At 45.3% G+C, this 21,904-nt stretch overlaps 1 protein-coding gene across 5 annotated transcripts in view; it reads left to right on the top strand.

Annotated features, from left to right (window-relative positions):
* The window catches only part of Tnr (tenascin R), a 414,919-nt gene that overhangs the window by 339,138 nt on the left and 53,877 nt on the right, over positions 1-21,904 (top strand). For 2 of the 5 annotated variants that reach the window (XM_070034415.1, XM_070034417.1), the window contains 4 exons: positions 3,795-3,910; positions 6,171-6,321; positions 10,639-10,908; positions 17,178-17,363. In XM_070034415.1, the coding sequence (XP_069890516.1) occupies positions 3,795-3,910; positions 6,171-6,321; positions 10,639-10,908; positions 17,178-17,363 (723 nt within the window). Of the gene's footprint in view, positions 1-757; positions 1,022-3,794; positions 3,911-6,170; positions 6,322-10,638; positions 10,909-17,177; positions 17,364-21,904 lie in introns of all 5 variants that reach the window. The other 3 variants (XM_070034414.1, XM_070034418.1, XM_070034416.1) reach the window with 3 other exon arrangements.

Raw genomic sequence — 21,904 nt, forward strand, 5'->3', positions numbered from 1 at the left:
CACTACTGGTGAATCTTCCCTTCCCAAGGGAGCCATACACGGAAAGGCTGTTTGAATGTGGTTTAACCTTTGGTAACTCTGAGTAGCATTTGAGAAGTAAGACAGGAGAAAAAGGAAAAGCTCTCAAGAAGGCTTCTTGATCGTCATCTCCAAGGTCAAAGCTAATGAACATTAGTTTAACACGTTTTATTTCTTCAAAACTCAAATGACCTCTTTTTAAAAGAGGAAATGCTGTAATAAAGAATTACTAAAAGTCTTCATTAGACCAAGGTATGTAAGACTTCGTATTTTGGCTTTTTATAGTTGGCAAAATAACCAGGGATGAGCTTTGATTTGGACCATTTGCCAATTTCCATGGCGTAAATAGTTTGTGTCTGGACAACTTCAAAGTCCCAACACGACATCACTTAATATCAAGCTGGAAACAGCAGTGCCACTGAACACAATTATGAAGTGTTTCCACCAGAGAGTTATCACGAAGAAAAAAAAATTACCGTAAAGACTTAAGTCTCTTTAAAATGCACTAATTCGTTTGCCAATCAGCTTTCACAGTAAGAAGGCAGCCCCAGCACACCCCTCACTCGTGGCATTCTAGAGATTAGGAGCCTAAGCCCAGAAAAGACAAGAACCACAGAGCCCTGAGCCCAGCAGAACTCTAGCCATGGAAGAAGGAAAGAGATGTGAGGGAGAATGTTGAGTCCCGGCTGGGCAAGGCAGTCCTCTGAGCTCATGCTGTCTGTGTATTGCCTCCCGGTAGTTGCCCCTCCAGAGGACTTGCGAGTGGCTGGTATCAGCGACAGGTCCATTGAGCTGGAATGGGACGGGCCGATGGCAGTGACGGAATATGTGATCTCTTACCAGCCGACGGCCCGGGGGGGCCTCCAGCTCCAGCAGCGGGTGCCTGGAGATTGGAGTGGTGTCACCATCACAGAGCTGGAGCCAGGTCTCACCTACAACATCAGCGTCTACGCTGTCATTAGCAACATCCTCAGCCTTCCCATCACTGCCAAGGTGGCCACCCGTACGTACCATTTCCCCATCCTACTTCATCTCCCTTTTCTCCTACATGAGATCATGGGCATTCATGATAGTGGTGTCTTTTCTTCATTCTTCAAGGATGCCTGCAATTGCTTGCTCTTCAGGGCAAGGGCTTCAGACGTGACCCACTTAGAAAAGGGTACATTATTGAAAAGGCACTTCTTATTAAAAGAGTTTCCAAATTCAGGCAGCTTTTATGAATTATAGAGCCAAAAGAACAAAGAGTAATTATTGAACACTGGCTCGTTATAAACTCAATTCTGATTAGAAATCAAGTAAAGTGTGAAACTTATATGGACTTTGAATCTGGTTAGGGACCCCAAAACTAGGAGATATGAAGTAGAGTGTGTAATTTTAAAAAAACAGTATGTTACAGATGAAAGTACATATCAGAATGAGAAAAAAATTATTTATAACCATAGCTGACAGTTCTCATAAGGAGTTGACATAAATTTTTCTGGCTTTTTGTTTAGTTAAGTATCTTGATGGTCTACTTTAGATAGCCTCAACATTGGTTGAGGCTCTAGAGCACAATTTAGAAAAATTCAATAGAGAGACAGAGAAAGACAGAGAGAACAGAAACAAGTCATCCAAGCAAGCTAAAATATTCTCCATATAAAGTAGACAGTTTTTATTTTTTCATTTACAACAGGGAAAATCTTCTATGTTGGGTATATTTTATCAAGAGAAAAAAATGTGAAATATTGATTACCAGTTATTAACACTGAATATGCTAAGACTAAAAAGAGTAGGAAAGTAGGGAAAGTAGTGTTGCTCTTTTCTTTGTATACCTGTGAATTTTTAAGTCATTAGGAAGAGCCTGTACCACTCTAGAATTTTTTTTGAATGCTGAGAAACTTCAGTGAGAGAATTCTCCAGTGTTATGCCCTTGCCAATCCAAATACGCTGCAAATCCTGCATGCACACCGATGTTTGGGTGTCTTATCTAAGAAGCTTTTTACAGAAAAAGGGGGCTGCATCTGATAAAATTCTAGAAAGAATACATCGAAAACGGTGACATCTGAATGCCATAGAGATTTTAGCCAGAGACTGGAACAAGAAGTATAACCAAGACAATATAAATTCTAAGAATTCAGAAAAGGCCCTGAGTCCACACATGGAATTTAACACAAAGAATGAGAGATGTGAGACATGTAGGTCTCAAATGACAGCAAGGTATTTTAGGGTAAGAAATACGACAAGAATCCTAAAACAGAAAAAAGTCGAGGTCCAAAGAATTGGCTTTCAGGGCTTCATGGAGGAGAAGGAGGACTTGAACTGACTGAGCTTTGAGAGAGGGTGGGGGGAGAATGTAAGAGAGGGACTAGCAGAGGACCCAGGATTTGCAGAAATCCTCTTGTCCTATTGCTTTTCAGGTGACCAAGTCTTGTGACAATATTGGACTCCTCCTCTGAATGCTGGCAATGTGAATGTGTCTTATAATGATCTCTGTGTAAATTTGGACCTCACTTGTTTGTTTGTTTGATTTGGTTTCAATTCCTCTGGTGCCTGAGAACTAGTTTTAAATATCCACGGTGATGAGGTTGCTTTTCCCACCTTGCTGGGAATGCGTCACCACCCTAAATGTCTGGCTTCCTCCCCTAGAGGCGCTAGACTCTGATCCACAGCAGCATACTGATGAGGTTCCCATCTCCTAGGGCGCTTGTTATGTCAATTCAGGGCATCCCCCCCCCAGGCAAACTCCCAGGTGACAAGGACAAAATCATGTAAACGCACCTGACACTCCTTCAAGTGGCTTCAGAATCAACCCCTCCTTCCAAGCGAGGAACAGGAACAAACCTCCAAATAGGAAGAAGGATCTAACGGATCGCCAATGGGAATAGCCCATGAGAGACAGCTAAAGTGGGAGCAGGCTCCCTGGAGAACTGAGAAAAGTCACGCTGTCCTATTGCAGGGCTGGTAATTGGAACTTCATTAGGACACGCATACATCCACCTCACTAAACCTGTGCATGTGTTATGTGTATGTGTGGTTGGAGGGGTGGGGTGAAGGTTGGGATGAGCGAGCACAAAAGAGGAAGAGGAAGAGAGAAGATAAAGAAAAAGTGAGTGAGGACAGGAAGGGAGACTAATAGAGGAAAAACAAGAGGAAACTTGGAGAATGCGAAACGAGAAGGAAACGTCTCCTATCTACCATTGTCCTTTATGTATGCTTCTATTTTGCTTGTGTGGATGAAGCCGAAAATTGAGACCATCCCAGATGTAGTGATTAGAGATAAGCAAAACATTTTCAATATACAGGAAAAGCATCCTATTTTTATCCAGAAGTTGGCTTGTCCCACACCATTAGCCTGCCTTCTTTGCACCTCCTTTTTCCTGTGTGTAAAATAAGAACAATGCTGTTAGCCATCATTGCCTCCCAGAATTCCCACACAGCTTCTAAAGACAATATTTGAGTTCTCTGTAAGAGGCCTTTTATTCAATGCCAAGATTTACCCCCCATGGGTACCGAAAGAAAAGCCTGATTTCCTTATTTTAACATTAACATTTTTATGAAGTGCAAAAGTATTATATTTGTTAAGCGTGCGCATACGTTCATGCATTGCCTCAGGACTGAGTACCAGGGCCCCAGAGCAGGGATCCAGTTCTGTCTGTCCCTAGCAGGATGGACATTGTCCTCCACACTTGACCACAACCACAGCACAGAGGAGGGAGTTCACAAGGCAGCACGAGGTGGCGCTCTCTGCCCCTGCCAGGGATGTCCATGACATTGTCACCCACATTGCTGTGTTCCAGATCTCTCCACGCCCCAAGGGCTACAGTTCAAGGCCATCACAGAAACCACCGTGGAAGTGCAGTGGGAGCCCTTCTCATTCTCCTTCGATGGGTGGGAGATCAGCTTCATTCCAAAGGTAACACTCGGCTTGTTAGCCGGCTCATTTGATGTATTCGTAACCCCAACTTGAATGCAGGGGAAGCAAGGGAGACACTGCTCAATATCTCTTTACAAAGCCATTAAAGATACAAAAGGGCCTTTTGTGAGTTTCTGGGCAGTCAAATACTTCCCTCTCAAAGGCCTGAGAACTGACTGAAAAGAGTGACCCCAACATAGCAGCTGGCGGTGGGGACTGGTGATGTTGGAGGCAGCCTCCAAGTTGCAGCTCCCTGATGAGACAACGCTAGGGCTCAGAGACTCATGATTTCAGCTCATATGAAAACCAGATTCTGCGCCGGGAATGTGGCTTAGTGGTGGAGTGCTTGCCTAACATGCATGAAGCCCTGGGATTTATTCCTTAGTACCACATAAACAGAAAAAGCCGTAAATGGCACTGTGGCTCAAGGGTAGAGTGCTAGCCTTGAGTAAAAGAAGCTCAGGGACCATGCCCAGGTTCTGAGTTCAAGCCCCATGACTGGCAAAGAAGAAGAAGAAGAAGAGGAAGAAGGAGAAGGTGGAGGAGGAGGAGGAGGAGGAGGAGGAAGAGGAGGAGGTGGAGAAGGAAGAGGAGGAGGAGGAGGAGGAAGAGGAGGAGGAAGAGGAGGAGGAGGAGGAGGAGAAAGATGAGTCCTTGAAAAGCATTGAGTCAGTCACATAGGAAGCCCACAACTTCATTCTTGCATGTGTACCAAGTCACGTATGTAGTTCCAATCTTTCAAGTCTAGAGACAGCACTCAGAACACCTTGGTTTTTTATTGAATTATTCAAAATCAGTTAATAGCCTATTAGTTAAGCAATATTTCATACAAACAAAATTGTTGAGTCTGTGGGTTTTAAAATATGAGAAGATTCCCCTCCACTCTTTTTTTTTTTTTTTTTTGTCAGTCATGGGGCCTGAACTCTGGGCCTGGGCGCTGTCCCTCAGCTCTTCAGCTCAAGGGGAGCACTCTACCACTTGAGCCACAGCACCACTTGCAGTTTTCTGGAGATTAATGGGAGATAAGAGTCTCATGGATACTTTCCTGCCCGGGCTGGCTTTGAACCTCGATCCTCCGATCTCAGCCGCCTGAGTAGCTAGGATGACAGGCGTGAACCACTGGCTCCTGGCTTCCCCTCCGCTCTTTGAAGCAGTATTTTATTTAAGTAATCCTAAAATGGTTTCTAACTTGACACTTGGTAGTGGGAGTTCTCCAGAATTTGTTGACTTTCCTGATTCTCTTCCTAATTACCACTCACGGGGTAAGTGCTTCCGCCACTCTCCTCTCCTCTGTCTTCATCCTTCACCATCAAGAATATTTTTTCAGTCATTCATCAAACTTGATGTCAAGAGACTAACTAGATTGTGAGTTTGCCATTCTTTTACTCCAAAATTCTTACAGCCACGAACTGCTGGAGTTTCAAAAGAGCTTCGAGCTTACAGAGTATGACCACTCATTTTGCATTTAGTTTTGTTGAGTTTATAAAGATCAGCCACAGCACACATAAATGATATATACTGAGATGGTGCCAGGCTAAGGGGAAAAAAATCTTGAGTCTCAGTTGCCTTATTCCAGGGCTCCGTCCATTTACCTGGATGTCCTTACTCAGTTACGTCATGGCAAGCCTAACCAGAAACTCTGCAGGAACATGAACAGATACTGTAGACTACATCTTGTCATAAGGCAACATGGCCAACAAAGAATGGCAGACAACTGGGTTTATACTAAGACACAGAATCATCATGTCATCATGCTAATCAGGAAGAAAACAAATATGCCAGCTTCTCCCAGCTTATATACAATAGGTAAACTTCTAAGTAAAAGGGGAGCTGGGCTGTGCACCCCAAGATCCAATACATAGTGACCTGGAATAAGTGTTCTGATGTGCAGGTTGAACACACTGGGGACACACAACTAAACTCTTCTAAAAAGACAACAATCAATGCCCCCCAAAGATGATGAATATTCACCACAACTATCAAACCTTGCATCTTTGGCAAGAACCAAAGACTCATGACTAATTTTGATTACCAAAGAAAAGTCAAGCGAAGCCAAAGAAATGTTCTTGAAAATTAGTGCCTTTTGAGCCTGCTGGGAGTCAATCCTGGCCCCAGACACTCAGCTGTCAGCATAGAGGGAGAAAACATGGCCCCATGTTTAATTTCTAGTTCACCATCAGAGTGCTGCACCTTTATCTTTCTCTCATTGGATTTCTCTCCCAATAACTCTTTTTGCTTTATCCTCTTCTCCCACTCTCAGAACAATGAAGGAGGGGTGATTGCTCAGCTCCCCAGCGATGTTACCTCCTTTAACCAGACAGGATTGAAGCCAGGGGAGGAGTACATTGTCAATGTAGTGGCACTGAAGGAACAAGCCCGGAGCCCCCCGACCTCGGCCAGCGTCTCCACTGGTAAGTGCCTTCAGCCCTGCCTCCTAGAGCAGCCTACTAGGTCGCTTGCAAAACAAGAACTGCAGAACGGCCCATATGTCTCATAGAGAGACATAAGAGGGGTTAGCATTCCTCCCAGAGCTCATATGGAGTGGAGACCCAGCAATGACCCGCTGTAACAGATGCTTAGCTGACCATATCCCTCACTGTTCGCCCTGCAAGCACAGAAATTCCAGAGAGCATTCCGTGGGCAACATTCTCTGTTAAAGTTCCCGGTGTATGTTTTCTGATCATACTCATTAAGAGGCTCATTTGTCAACCTCCCAGTGTTCTAAACTATGGAACCAGCGAGAGCTGACTCATTCTCTCCCTGTATGAGATTTGGAAAAAAGTCAAACCTCAATCTGTTTTACAATAATAATACCTTCCTTCATCATTGAGTTGGTATGTGGATTAAATTAGATCAAGCACACTACAAGTCACTAGCATTGTGCTGAGAAAAGTAAGAATTTAACATTTGGTCCATCCATATATGCTCAGAAAAAAAAATGCTGAGAAGTAAAAGCAATAACTACATAGCCAGCGGGTAGAGTTGAGATGATCAGTACTTCATTCTCATCTTCATCCGATGAAGATCCTATTTTATTTTATTATTTCTCAGGATTGATCGATGAACTGTGTCAAATTACAGCTGAGTGTTTCCTTAGCTAACAAAGGATGTTCAACTCCAGGTCTGTAAATTAGCAATTGTGATGTATACATATGTGACTTCTGCAAGCATTTCTCAAAACTTATAAATAGCATCTAAGTAGCAAAACCTAAGACTGGTGAATATCAGTACAGCTTTATTTTTCATAAACAGAAATTAACACCCTAGGAAGCTAGTCTTAACTCTAGAACAAAGGATCAACTTGGCCAGGAAAGGGAACTACAATACTATGTAATGAGATGTTTATAGATCAGTGATTCAGGCTTTGTTACTGGAATTGAAACTATACAGCATTAGGTGCTGAGGCCGAAGCACAGTCTAAAAAACATTGGCTTAAAACTATTATGGCATTCGCTTATGTTTCCCTCAGACTGGAGTCCCATGCAGTGTTCCCTGACAGAATCAGGTAAAGATCCATGACCCTAATTACTCCTTCTCTCATGATGCCAACTAGAGCAGCTCTGCTTTGATTTGTTTTATATTTTGTACAGCCATTTTAGATTTTGTACTTAAAAAATGTTTCATGGCTTGTTGATGGCTCACATCTGTCATCCTAGCTACTCAGGAGGCTAAGTTCTGAGGAGTGCAATTTGAAGAGAGTCAGGGAAGTCTATGAGATTTATTTCCAACTAGCCAGCAAAAAAGCCAGAAGTAGAGATGTGGTTCAAGTGGTAGAACAATCGACCTTGAACAAAAAAGCCAAATGAGAGCCAACAGTCCTGAGTTCAATTCCCAGTACCAGACCATAAGCATGTGTGCATGCACATACACAAGGAGGAGTTTCATTAAGAAAGGATTTAAAAAACATTTTTCTAATCCAAATGGCCCTAGAAGTGATTTGCAGGATTCTTCAGAAGGCCAACAGTAGAGCTCAGTGACCCAATGTGATGCTGGCATTTGACGATCTGATGTTTGGTAGCAAGCACAGATTTTTCCACTTCTGAAATAGAAGTGGAAAACTTTCCTGTGGCTGATAGTAAAACAGCTAGAAAGACAAGACGGTTCACAAGAGGAGAGGAACCATTACAGTACTGAAAGGATGTAGAGAAGGGAGTCCAACCCTGTCTCAGTCTTACATCTAAGCCAATTTTTATATAAAATTTGCACTAATGTTCCATTTGTAGGCTCCTCGTGATTAAGACTAAAATCTTCTGATCTAGAAATTCACAGTAAAGCTAGGCGGATTACTTTTTTCAATTAAGAAACATGGCCCTATTTTAATATTTTGGCATCACACATAAAGTCATGGAAAAGAAAAAAAGGAAAAAGAAGACGCCTTCCAATTTGCTTTTTGATAGGATTTGCTTAGGATTTGCCTCAATTGGAAGCAAACTGACTCTTTCTTTATTGTATCTGGGCATTACTACCAAGTAGCCAACCAGAGAGCAAAATCCAGGCTCCAACCCTGTCTGCTGTTTGCAGAAAACGGCTGTTTAATTATTTCCTTCTGCTAAGGTCTGACCTACACCAGTCCCCTCCTGGGAGGGGACTCTGTGTCCTCATCTGCACTCAGACTGGCTTCTTCCAGGCAGGCCATTTTATGAATGCAAACACAAGACCTCCTGCAGTTGTAGCCCTCTGTGCTACATAATCACATTCTAATATGGTCAATCCATTATGATTAGGGGTTTTTTTCCCCCCTAAAGAGTTGAAGGACAAAAGCCTTATGTGGTCATTTGATTTTCCTTGATGCTTTTGTTGTTTGTTCTGCAAGAAGCTACAGTTCACTGAGATCTCCTTTCTCTTGGATGGAGAAACTCATCCATTCATTTACTCAACACTAATTAACTGAGTGTCTACTGTGTCTTAGCCATTATGCTTAAGCTTTAGCTAGGAAGCTGTTCACCCATCTCATAATTAAATTAAATGCAATAAAAGAAAAAGGCCTGAGTTTATCTAAAACCACTAAGTGCAGAATGCTGAAAAGATAGCGTTTGGATGCTTCCTGTGAAATCACATGACTACCTTAAATTTGGAAAAACAGGACTTGCTTTTAACTCCAAACCAGACTGCACCAAAATGGTCTCACCATTTTACTGTGGCTGGTACAACAACCCAAATCCTAAGCTTCATAATAGAATTTCTAGCAATTTCTAGAAAGAGGGTGGAATAGAATTTCTAGAAAGAGGGTGGATTACCTAGGGAATGATCCACCTTTGAAAAGATGAGGTTCTGAAACCCCCATCTTGGAGACAGACTAGAAGGTGGTCCGGTGTTGACTGCTTATAAAACAAGTCTCACTCAGGATTCTCAGCTAGTCAAGAAAGGAAAATTACCTAAATTTAACTGAAGCAATAAAAGAATTTACTAGGAGGACATAGAGTGTCCCATGGAAACCCTAGTCAAGCAGTAATGCATTAAAAAAATGGAATGTCATTAAATGAGTTACTGTGCCTATCTTTCTAGAAGGTCCCTGTGGTCACTCATTTCTAATTCTCTCTTTATACCTGCTCCATGCTCCCTTCTTGCCCTCTTCAATTCTCTCCTCTGCTTTCCTCTTCTGTCTTCCTATTCACCCTTTCCAGCCCAGATCAGGTGCTCCTTATTTCCACATTAATATAATAAAGAATGACCTCGCTCTACATGTCTAACACAGGCTAATTACAGAACCAGAGGCTCTGGTACTGCTTCCAAATCCTCAGAATAGTCACATGAATCAACTCCATCCAGATGGCTACTGTCACATAGCAAATACAAACATAGACTGAGCCTACACTTGCAGTAGGTAATAAGTACTTTTCAAAAAAAAAAAAAGTGTATATGAACCCTGCAGACATTTCATGAGTTGAGAAGACCATTCTCCTTTCCCCTTACTTAGCTTTTCTTGTTCTAGTCTCTTTCTGCATGCCCCCATTCTCTCCACCAATAATTCACTATGAATGGGACCCCCAAGGGTACTAGATCCCAGTCTACAGGCCCTTACAGATGAGCCCTCTAAGAGGCTTCGAGGCCTCTTAGGCCTGCCATGCCCTCTGGCTCAGAATCATGTGAGCACCTGTGAGAGAAAATGACCTACGAGAAGCTGACCCAAGGCTGGGGCCCTTTTTAATTCCTCTCCCTAGATGCTGTGTTTCATGCCAAAGATGCAAGTATCTGTTGGGTCTGGGCCTGTCTTGGCAGCTGGGTTGACTGGGCTGGGGGTATGGCTGGATAGGAACAACTTACAAATACCTTAGGCAACCAATACCCTTAGGACTCCTTAGACAGCCAAATTGGAGTCGCAGATGTTTAGCCTGGTCATCTTCTAGATACTTCTTGAGGCTCCATGAAGGCAAGAGATAGGCAGCAGACATATGCCACCCACAGGCTGTGGTCCCATGAATACGTCCAAGAAAGTGATAGGTATAGACTCTCCAGTAAGCAAGTGTTCTTCCCCTGTCCCACCTCTGGAAGATACAGCCCGGTGACAGGAAGAGAGTTAAGTACCAGGCAAACTGGGTCCAGTGTCACTTAGCTAGTGCCAGAGGAAGAGTTTTCTTCTTCGCATGATTTGCTCTCTCCCTGCGCACACTGGGGTGATCACATCTGGCCTCTCTTTGACTCACCAAGCCAACATTCAAAAACAAAAGTGGCAGCGGAGGCCAGAGGCCTCTCAATCAACTCTACCCTCTTCACTTCTTCTCGTGCAGTCATTGATGGGCCCACGCAGATCCTGGTCCGAGATGTCTCCGACACTGTGGCCTTTGTGGAGTGGACCCCACCTCGAGCCAGAGTCGATTTCATTCTCTTGAAATATGGCTTGGTGGGCGGGGAAGGCGGGAAGACCACATTCCGGCTCCAGCCTCCCCTGAGCCAGTACTCGGTGCAGGCCCTGCGGCCCGGCTCCCGCTACGAGGTGTCGGTCAGCGCCGTGCGAGGGACCAACGAGAGCGATGCTGCCACCACCCACTTCTCCACAGGTGAGGCCCAGGGCCCGCTCCCTGGTGGTGCCCTGGCGAGGGGAGTCTGGCGGGTGTGCAGGGATGTGTGTTGGGCCTTCATATCATAGAAGCTTCGAGAAGGGCGAGAGGTCTGAGGGCCTCCTTCTGCTGTCAGTGGATTAGTAGGAAGAAAGGGCAGTGTGTTACTGTAAGAAGTGCCAGCTTCTCAGCTCACATCGGAGACTTCATAGAAGTTTCTTCTTCCCCTGGGTCTCAGGTTTCCTCTCTATAAAGGACACATTTGTCCATTTATGTCCTTATGCATCCATACTGCCAGTCCAAATGGCAACCTTGTAGGAGTTCGGGGAAGCCACCTCTTCCTCAAGACTTTTTACTGCTGTTTTAGGAATTCTCTGACTCTTTCATGGCCACAGGACCATGCCGGCATCATGAGCAGACCCATCTTCTGCCTGCAGTCCCGAGATTCGTCCTGCCATTTGTAAGCATTAACAATAGAGCAACTTGCAACACACAGGAAGCAAATGGACTTCTATGAATGCATCCTGCCTGTGAGGATGACCTTGGTCCCTTCCTAAATACTCTCCAGCAGTTACAACAACAGTCAGGAAAGGCCAGAGGTCAGGATGACATGCGTCCTGACTCTCTTAGTGCTCATCAATCTATCCAGCCAGTGGACCCACTGGACAGATGCCACCCGAAGTGCTGGCTTCTTGACACATAGGTCAGCAAGGGCTGTGATCTGATTGGTGATTGAGTCTCTGTTTAATGTAGATTGTCAGTTTGGGTTTCTTTGCCGTAGGGAGATCGTATGTCATAGAGAAATCTCTGTCAAACCCTTAGTTGTCCGAAGGATCAAAGAAAACCAATAGCATCTGTCAAATCTCAGAGCCAGCAACATCTGACAGAGTAAGGGAGAAGAATCACTAATGCACATGTCCTTTTGGGTCTTAGCTTCAGGGCCTACAGAATGGAGTAAGTCCAGGCACTTTGAGAAAGCTCAAAACTAGCATCCCTGCTCCATGCTGGTTTTGAATCATTGGTGACTAAGGCAAAGAAGAAGACAGAAGGACATCAAAATATCTCCTCAGTTGGGGCATGGGGCTTAGTGTGGTTTACTATGGCTTAGTGTTACAGCCAGATGGACTTGAAAATTGAAAGGGTAGACCTGAGCTAGTATGTCCATGTGAGACTACTTAGAGTGTGGAGGAACTGGTAGGGGTCAGAGCCCGTGGCCATGTGAGAGTGGACAGGCCATCATTTCGGCAAGTCCTTTTTCCTCAGTGACAGAGAGAGGCTAAGGGTCTTACAAAGGGACTGGTTGCACAAGGAAGTTTTTACACTGGTAAGCTGGTGGGGTTTTATTCCACAAGAGTCCCTTCCACCCCTCGCAGGAGTTAGCCAGTGGAATTTTTCACTGCACACATCTTCCAGTCTTCAAAGACTAGGGGTGCTCCTTGGGAAAAGGAACCAAATGCAGCCCATTTCTCTTCCCATCTTCTCCCTCACGTAATCAGAAGCTGTTTTATGTGATGAAGTACAAGGAAGGAGGTCCTGTGATGGTCCCTTCTGGGTTTGAAAATTCAAGGTCAGCCCACATGTAACCTCCCCTCCCCCACACCCGCACTGCTTGCCTGGGATGCAGTATCTTCTGTGGGCCACAAGTCTGGCCTTTCTTTCTTAATTTCAAGAGAGTTTGTGTTTGAAAAGTGGTTTCTTTGTGCTCCACTCTGATAAGGAGTTTGAAGAGGCAAAAAAAAAGAGAGGGAGAGCGAGAAAGAGAAGAGTATTCTCAAGCAGAAGAATGCAAAGCAACTGCTTGATGTTCAGGGTTGAGGAGACAGAAGCAGGATTGGCTAGTGGCCCAGGAAAATTCCAATCAAGACAATTACATTCCGCCTCTTCTGAGCTCCCCTTGAGTTCCAATTCGCTGCTGCCTCGTTCCCTGCTTCCCCATTGCCTGGTGGACTGGCAGCTGTTGGGTGATGTCCTTCTTAATGCAAGCCTTTGCCTGCACCTCAGACCTGTTCCCTCTGTTCCTGTAGGAGGAAGGAGAAGTAGGGGTGGGAAGAGAGAAGATGCGTATGGCTTGGCAGACAGATGTCAAAGCCCAGGGTTAGCAGGTGCTGGTTGAATGATGAAAGGGTACCTAGGCCCTCACAGTAGGGCCCTCCGTCATTTCAGAACTGTGCTTAAATTCAAATTAACCAAAGTGCTTTTCCAGGTGATGGCTTCAATACCAGGAGAGCACTAATTGCACAGGCAATTAAAACAGAGATTTGCTTCCTGCGTGGTGAATGGGTTTGCCAAGGTCTTTGAGCTGCTCTGGAAAGGAAAAAGCCCTGATAAAAGCACAGCAAGGCCAATGATTGGAGCAAAGCCAGCCCAAGAAATCTGGAGGCCAAGTTCTAAGCGCTTCCCCTCCTCCTGGGACTGGCTTGCTCCCCTGCAGTCTATGTGGGCATATCCCTTAAGATACCTAAGTCAACCATCAGAACATGTGACCTGAGTGCCCCCAGACCTCTTTCTATCACTATGGGTTGAATGTGTCCTCTAAAATAGATGTTGAAGCTTTAGCTCTTGGTACATGTGAATGAATTTGGAAATAAGATCTTTGCAGATAGACAAATTAAGACAAGCTCATTAAGGAAAGCCCTAATCTAATGTGACAGACTCCTTATCAAAAGGTGATGTCTGGACACAGAGACAGGACACAGAAGAATGAACATGAAAATGGAGGCAGAGGTACAAGCTAAGAAACATCAAAGATGGACAATTAGTCATTAAAAGCTAAAAGAAAGGTGTGTCACTGACTGGCTCTTAGTGCTTAGCAGGACACAATACTTTCCTTTTAAGACGTCCAGGTTGGGGTACCACCTATGACAGCCCCAAGAAGCAAACATGAACATCTAAGCTGCACAGGTTCAGCCCCACACACGCACCCACACCCACTTGGCAGTGACTCCCTCCGGGACCCTTCAAGAAGAAAGCAGGCACAACTTCAACCCGGACAGCACGCTCCACCTCAGCCAACACTGGCTTGCAGACGGCAGAGGAGCTTCCTGCCCCCCAAAAGACCAACCGTCTTCATCATACCTGTTCCTTATCCACCACACCTCAGCCATCCTCAGAGCCCACCAGCGAAATACCAACAAGACTTTCCCAAAGGCCTGGCACAGCAAACAAAACAAAGATCTGATTATGTGCATGGGATTACTTAATGTGTGTTTACTGAGTATCAGCTGGGTGCCAAGCACTGAGACTGTAAAAGAAACCCGAGAGACAAGATCTTGGTTCACATGCATGATATTCCAATGGGAGAAATTAAACAACAAAACAAAGAAAGAAACAAAACATCAGACACTGATGGTTTACACCTGTAATCTTAGTTTCTGAGAAGGCTAAGACCTGGAGGATTGTGGTTCAAAGCCAGCTTGGGCAGCCAGCTTGGACTCCATGTGCAATTAGCCAACAAAAAGAGGCTGGAGGCATGATTCAAATGGTAGAAAGCCAGATAAACAAATGTGAGGCCCTGAGTTTAAACCCCAATGTCAGCAAAGAGAGGAAGGAAGGATGGAAGGATGGGAGGGAGGAAGGAAGGAAGGAAGGAAGGAAGGATTGAAGGAAGGAAGGAAGGAAGGAAGGGAGGGAGGGAGGGAGGGAGGGAGGAAAAAGGTAGGGAAAGAAAGAGAAAAAGAAGCATACAAGTTTAAGATTGAATAGTATGGAAAAGCCTTCTGAGGAAATAACATTTTACTAAAAATCTATATGACTCTGGACAAGACTATTCTAGGTAAATTCAACCCATGGCAAAGTTCCAGGGTTAGTAATTAACTGTCTTTTAAGAGAGTAAAAGGTCAGTACAATGGAGTGTAATGGATGAAAGTAGAAGTATGACAAGGTAATGGCTGCAAAGAAGTCAGGGAAAAGGTCTCTCAGAGGCCTAAAGACCACAGACACGTTTTTGTTGCTGTTGTTATTTGTTATGCTGGTACTTACGCTGGTTTCTGTTTTTTTTGTTGTTGTTGTTTTTTATTAGTCCTGGGGCTTAAACTCTGGGCCTGGGTGCTGTCCCTCAGCTCTTCAGCTGAAGGCGAGCACTCTACCACTTTAGCCACAGCACCATTTCCAGTTTTCTAGTGGTTAATTGGAGATAAGAGTCTCACAGAATTTCCTGCCAAGGCTGGCTTTGAACCGCGATCCTCAAAGCTGAGCCTCCTGAGTAGCTAGGATTGTCTGGTACTGGGTTTTAAACCTCAATACCTCAGGTTTACAGAGCTTAGTTGCTTAGCTGGTGTTCTACCATTTAGGCCTCATCTCCAGCCTGGTTTTTTGCTGGTTACTTTGAAGACACCATCTTGCAGACTTTTCTGTGTTGGCTTTGAACACAAACTTCCAGTATCCTGAGTAACTAGGATTATAGGACCATGCCCTTTCCACAGACAAGTTTTAAGCAGAGGAAACCCTTGATTTAATCTCTGCTTTAGAGACTATATAAAGCCATTACCAGAGTTCACAGTCCCAAGTCCTTCCACAGAAACCTCTCTAGCCATCTCCCTTCACCTCACTCCTAGTCTGCCAACATGTTTCAGAGATCAGCTCAGTTCCTGCATATAAGAGGGCTTTCAGATGCCCTTCCTGGGGTATGGACTTCGAGACCCAGAAAGGTCAAGTGATTCCATCTCATCTGAGTTCTGAGGCTAAATTTTTCCAGTGTTCCTTCTAGGAACAACCTCTTGGAGGATTACCGACATCAGAAGTGTCTAGATCTTTCCGTTTCCACAGCATACAGGCCCTATGACCCAAATGCCAAAATCTATTGCTCTCTGTTGCCAAGACACGGAAGTCATTTGTTTGTTTTATTGTCTGGCTTTTGTTTTCTTCCAGTTATGAACAGCACTACCCATGGGTCTCAGCCTTAACCCTAACCCTAATCAGTTGGGTTTTCTTTCTCTAATTCAGTTCATGCCCCATACCTAGACCCACCCCAGTCCCTTTGCCCAGCCTCCCTTCATGCATGAGGACCAGGGGCTGTGCGTGAGGCAGGTCTCCTCTTCTCCAACATACCTCTGCACCCAAACCTCTCTCTGCACCCAGCTGCTGAAAATAAACTACAACACTTGCCGAATGCACACTATCCAGCACGATAGCGTACATTGAGCGAAGCAATGTTTCTCAGAAAAGTGGACTGCAGAGACATAAATCTGCTGAAAGATTCCTCCAGTTTGCAGCATTAAACAGAACCACGTCCACCAGAAACCTCTGCTTTCCGACTGATTCTCGGCCTTCTCCTCTTTACAAGAACAATACTTGTCTGGTATTGGCAAATTACCACAGTCCACTCCAGGGTTTGGGTTGATTTTTTTTTTCTGACTAAATGTCTGGTCCACTCCAAAGCGAAGTGGAAGTCTCAAAGAGAGAACTATTTGGAAAAAAATTAAGCCACCGTATTTTTCAGGGAAGTACGTTATGATCCTTGCAAGTAAGCCTGCAGAGATGGTCAGTCCTGTGGAAGAGACACAACGCTCTGGGGATTGTAGGAAAGACTAACACCAGCAGTCCTCTCGTCACCACAGTCCATGGGCCTTAGAAACAAGCGACCAGGGTCCCATTGTCAACTCTCATCAAGAGCCTTACAGACCACAGCCAGCCAGCACGGCACTTGGACGTCTGTTTCCGCACCCAGCACCATGCTACCCACTTCACATGCATCTAATCTGTACAGCAACCTGGACCAGTAGCCATTAAGTCATTAGGGGCAAAAGACATGTCCTTACTGTGTCAGAGACCTGAGTCCAAAGCCCAGATTCTTTCAACCACATCACATCCTCTGTCATTACCTTAACTTTCCAACCTGCAAACCTTTATGTCTGTGCAAGGAAGGCCGGAGATGGACACCTTGAAATCAAATACCAAATTTTTGCGTAGGGCTCAAATCTGCTATTGCACTTTGGGGTCATTCTTGGTTTTTTGTTTCTACTGTAAAGGTGGCTTTTGCTTTGTTCCTAAGCTTATAACCTTAATTGGTTTGTTTTACCATTTCTAGAACATCATTAAGACTCTTGAGTGGTTCTGGAGACACTATTGATGTCCACCTCCCAAATAAAATCCTCTGGACTATTCAAAGAATTGATCATAGCAGACCAAAATGCTAAGGGACAGCCATGGGTTTCACTCACCTGTGGAGAAGAGGGTCAGACAGTATGGATTCTGACCACAAAGGTTCTTAAAAGTCGGTGTTGCACAAATGTCCGTTCCTATGTGTGATGCTGATGTCTTTCTACTTGTAGAGATTGATGCCCCCAAGAACTTGAGAGTCAGTTCCCGAACAGCAACCAGCCTTGAACTTGAGTGGGATAACAGCGAGGCCGAGGTTCAGGAGTACAAGGTTGTGTACAGCACCTTGGCGGGCGAGCAATACCATGAGGTGCTGGTTCCTATAGGCCTGGGTCCTACCACCAGGACCACTCTCACAGGTGAGTAAGGTCTCTCTTGGGGGCATGATGGTTGTTGGGCCTATATCCTCATAGCTCTCTCCCTAACGATCACCTACAACCAACCCAAATCCTATGGATTTACTCTCTTAAGTACCTGTCTAATAGGTCTGCTACCTTCTACATCAGCCAACACCTAAGCTAAGTTGCTCCCATTTCTTCCCTGAATCATCACCATCACTTCCCCTATGTTTTCTTCAGCTCTGTCTGATCCCATTCTTAACCCATCCAAATGGAGCAATCACTTGAAAGAACATTACTGATTATGTCATCGTATTGGACAGACATTCTAGGGACTGCCATTGCTGTCAGGAAAAGCTCCGTCCCTCTGCCCTTCCTGGTTTTCGTTGCCTCCCCGGCGGCCTGCCTCCTCTTTAGCCACTGGTGCTCTCTGTATTCCCAGTCTCAGTCCACTTCCCATTTTTTAAATTTTTCTTTTTTTTGTTGGTCGTGGGGCCTGAACTCTGGGCCTGGTGCTGTCCCTCAGCTCTTCAGCTCATAGGTAGGCTTTACCACTTAAGCCGCAGTACCACTTCCAGTTTTCTGATGGTTTATTGGAGATAAGAGTCTCACGGACTTTCCTGCCACAACTGATTCTGAACCCCAATCCTTAGAAATGGTGTGCGTTTACAGTGACTGAGGCATAGACTGCAAGAATCCAGTCATAAGGAGAGGGGTTGGCTGTGCTTCGTATGCCCTCTAATAGTTTGAGTTAATTCTAGAAGGTAGTTGAGAGCCATTGAGGGATTTTGTGTTGTGTTGTGTTGTGTTGTGTTTTGAGATAGGGTCACACGACAAAACCAGGTTGTCCTTGAACTCACAATTTTGTAGACTCAGCCTCCCAAGCCGCATCCCTCTTGAGGAAGGATTGGAAAGGAGGTGATAAGATGATACATACAGAGAGAGGTAAATACTGACAAGGACAGAGGCAGGGAGGCAGGGAGTGCTCAAGAGCCTCTTTCTGGTGTGTGGATTGAAGTGGTATCCAAGGCCACAGTCATTTGCCCATCTGGGAAGCAGTCCTTGCTTCCTAAGGCTGTAGGACTCAGCCAGTGTCCTTTCATACTCATCCGAGAAAACCTTCCGGTCAGACCTCCCCAAAGCACAGGACCTACCCAGGCAGGGCACAGTTTCCAGATGGAGGAGGCACTGTGCATTGTAGTTCTGGGTCGAGGACTACCTACATGCTTGCAGAGACTTTGTGTAACTTCTGCCTTGTCTTCCTGCAACAGCATTTGCTAACTTACTAGACAAAGGAGGCACAGTACGCAAGCGCAGCATCATCAAAGCTGTTTTCCTCCACAGCTGAGATCCCCGATCTCTTTGCCAAATTAAGCCAGTTAAAGTTGGTATCCAAACGGCCTTTTCTAGACAGACACACTCGGAAGTAGCTGGGAAGATATGCTGACCAAGCAGGTAACAGGAGTCAATTAGACATCGAAGGGGGCAAAACAGCTGGTGTTACACGACTTGCAGAAAGCTGGAGACATTCACAAAGATTAAAGCTAAAGAACCACTGAATAATACAAGAGGAAAGATCCCATCCCTGCCTACAGCCACAGGATGACTTGGCAATTAGCAGTTTTACAAAAAATGATGGCTATTGTGTTTGTTTATTTGTTTGTTTTGGGGCATCAGCTATGCCTAGTCACGTCCTGATTATTATTCTCCACTGCCAGAAAGGAAAAAGAGATTCTCTATTCATTATCTGTCTTTCACCAGGCATCTTCACATAACTTCACATGTCATATTTAGTCTCATGGTTATTGTTAGCAAGGCCATTTCACAGATGAAGAACCTGTGGCTCAGGAAGTCTAAAAATGTGTCCAAGTTCCCAAAATTAGCAGAAGGCACAGCTGTAATTAAAGGTATTTCTGAATCCCATCCTATAGGCTCTCCTTCCTTCACTGCTTTGACGAAAAAGAAAAAAGATTTAAAGAATATCCCATATTTAAATGCCACAGACAGATAAGGAAATGATTTCTGGACTTAAGTAGGTTGAACTTATGGAGCATATATTACATTTATCATGTAATTTACATGAGAATTACACAGGAAAATAACCTGATTTAAAAAGAAATTGTAGCCATGTAAGAAAATCAAGTACAGGACACTAGTGACAGGTTTGCCACAGAGGAAAAAAAGAAAGGTCCATGTAGAAGAGAAAGAGGAAAGAGAGAGAAGTTTGACTAGAGCTCAAAATATTTGTGTTTTCATACCAGGTGCAACTAGCTCACACCTGAATCCTAACTACTCAGGAGCCTGATTTGAGAATCAAGGTTCGAAGCCAACCTGGGCAGGAAAGGTCTGAGACTCTTATCTCCAATTAACTACCAAAAAGCTAAAAGTGGAGCTGTGGCTCAAGAAGTAGAGCACTACCCTTGAGGAAAAAAAAAGCTAAGGGATAGCACCCAGGTTCTGAGCTCAAGGGCCCAGTACTGGTGCATATACGCGTGCGCGCACACACAAATCGTATTTTCTCCATCTCTCCCCCCACTTGGATCTTACCATTCTTCTTCCTCCAAGGCCTTTGTGGGATGCTGAGAACCACAGTTTCATTCGAAGGCTGAGCTCTGTGCAGTGTGCTCAGAATTCAGCTTTTGACCTTGGATCCAGGTTCACCTGTGTCATTGAGGGTGCCTTGCCACCTTTCTAAGCCTCTGTTTCTTCATCTGTAAAGAGGAGACTGATCTCATTCTTCTCAGAGTCATGGAGGTTTTGAGGAGCTCAAGGCAATGCTGCTGACCCAGAGGGAGCTCAGCGGAGGAACGGGGTGAAGCAGCAAGGGGTGGAGGTGTGTAGTCCAGGGTTTATTTTAAATGACCTTCTGTGATCAGCATGGGACCCAAAGTGTATGTGGAGGCCGGCATCACTGAGGAGATGTTAGAGACCTCTTCCCTTAGACCTACTGAGTCACACCTGAGGTTCAGGGCCCCAGAAAATTCACAGACACATTCCTCGGTGAAAAACACTTCCTTCGAGCATGGATTTTGTTGTCACCCTCCTCGGTTGTGAGAGGTGCATCCTTAAGCAAATCTCTTAAATTCCCCGTGTGTCAGCTTCTTCTCCAGGGACCTACTTCTGCCTCCTAGGGTTGCTGTGCTAAGGAAATGAAGTCACACAGACAACTCTGACTCTTGACGAAGCAGAGAATGCAGCCTAGCCCACTCAGAGCACGCAATACCCACTGGATTTTTAAGAAAATTATTTATTGTCTCTCCAAGCCCCGACCTGGGCTCGTGGCCTCTTGGTTTTTTTTCCTGACATGCATTCAAGCCCCTCTTTCTCCCCATAGCTGACCTCTATCCTAAAGCAAAGCCACACCTGTCCTTCCTGTCCCTTACAGGCACCCTGTTTTCAATGCTACCCCTGGCTCTTTTGCTGTGAAATCCAGGTTCTTCCTATCTCTGGGAGCTTCGAGTCTTTCAGAGGACTCAGAGCATGCATGCCCCTCTGACCTCCCTGTACCAACCTCAGTCTTGGCCACACAGGACCCAGGCCAGGATCTAAAAATGCCATCAATTCTCTGCACACCATGCCCAGAGAATTCCCTCTGGACTATGAACTTGTTTCTCAACAACAGACTCAGTGACCGCAGTGATTTTTCACGCTGTTCTGCTCGCTTCTGTGTCCTTAATGATAAGAGTTTTTTGAGCCTCAGTCTCTTAGCCTGAATAAAGTCTGCTTGGCCTATGACCCATATGTGGAGTCCCCAAGGGGGTCCCAAGTGCCACCCGGCTTACAGGCTTGTCACGGCCCCTCCAGGTTAGATGTCGGCTCCATGCAGCAGAAACTGGCAGCATACTCTGCCTCCTGACAGTAAGCCATGTATAAGGCAGCTGCTGGAGGGGGGCAAGGAAGGGGGAGGAAAGGGGAGACCTTGGGTCTCTGGCTGGGATGTGGCCAAAGACATAGCCTCCCTGCCTGGGGCTGATGTAAATCGTGCACAGTACATTAGCCACCATTCCTAAAGTGACGCCTCTGATCTGTCTTCAGGAAGATGAATGTGACATGTGTTGCCAGGACTGTAGAAGGGTGCATCTTCTGCTGCCTGGACTCTCCCCACAAAGCTCCCTCGTGGACAGAGGCCGTGCTTGTGGATCTCTGTGACAAGGAAACAAGGATGAAGGAGCTGGCCCATATGGTGCCTCATGAAGCACTTCCCGGGCAGATGCCTCCTTGTACCCTGCACCTCTATCTGCTCATCAGAATAAACACCAGCCAACAGGGTCTCAAGACACTGGGACAGAGCATAGGACTGCAAGAAAACAGAGGCAGCCACACATGCCAAACTCACAGATGTACTCATACACAAATACACACATGCTCACATGCAGGCACTCACATTCGCATACCCACACATACTCGCATGTACACACACTTACACATCTCTCATGGGTGTGCTACACCACTCCCGTACACATTCATATGCATCATTCATGCATATGCACAAGTCCTCACACACCCCCATGTGGACACACACACACACACACACACACACACACACAGCTGGTGTTTGCAAG

Source organism: Dipodomys merriami, unplaced genomic scaffold (genome assembly GCF_024711535.1).
Source record: "Dipodomys merriami isolate MVZ:Mamm:240054 unplaced genomic scaffold, mDipMer1.0.p SCAF_24, whole genome shotgun sequence".
NCBI lineage: Eukaryota > Metazoa > Chordata > Mammalia > Rodentia > Heteromyidae > Dipodomys > Dipodomys merriami.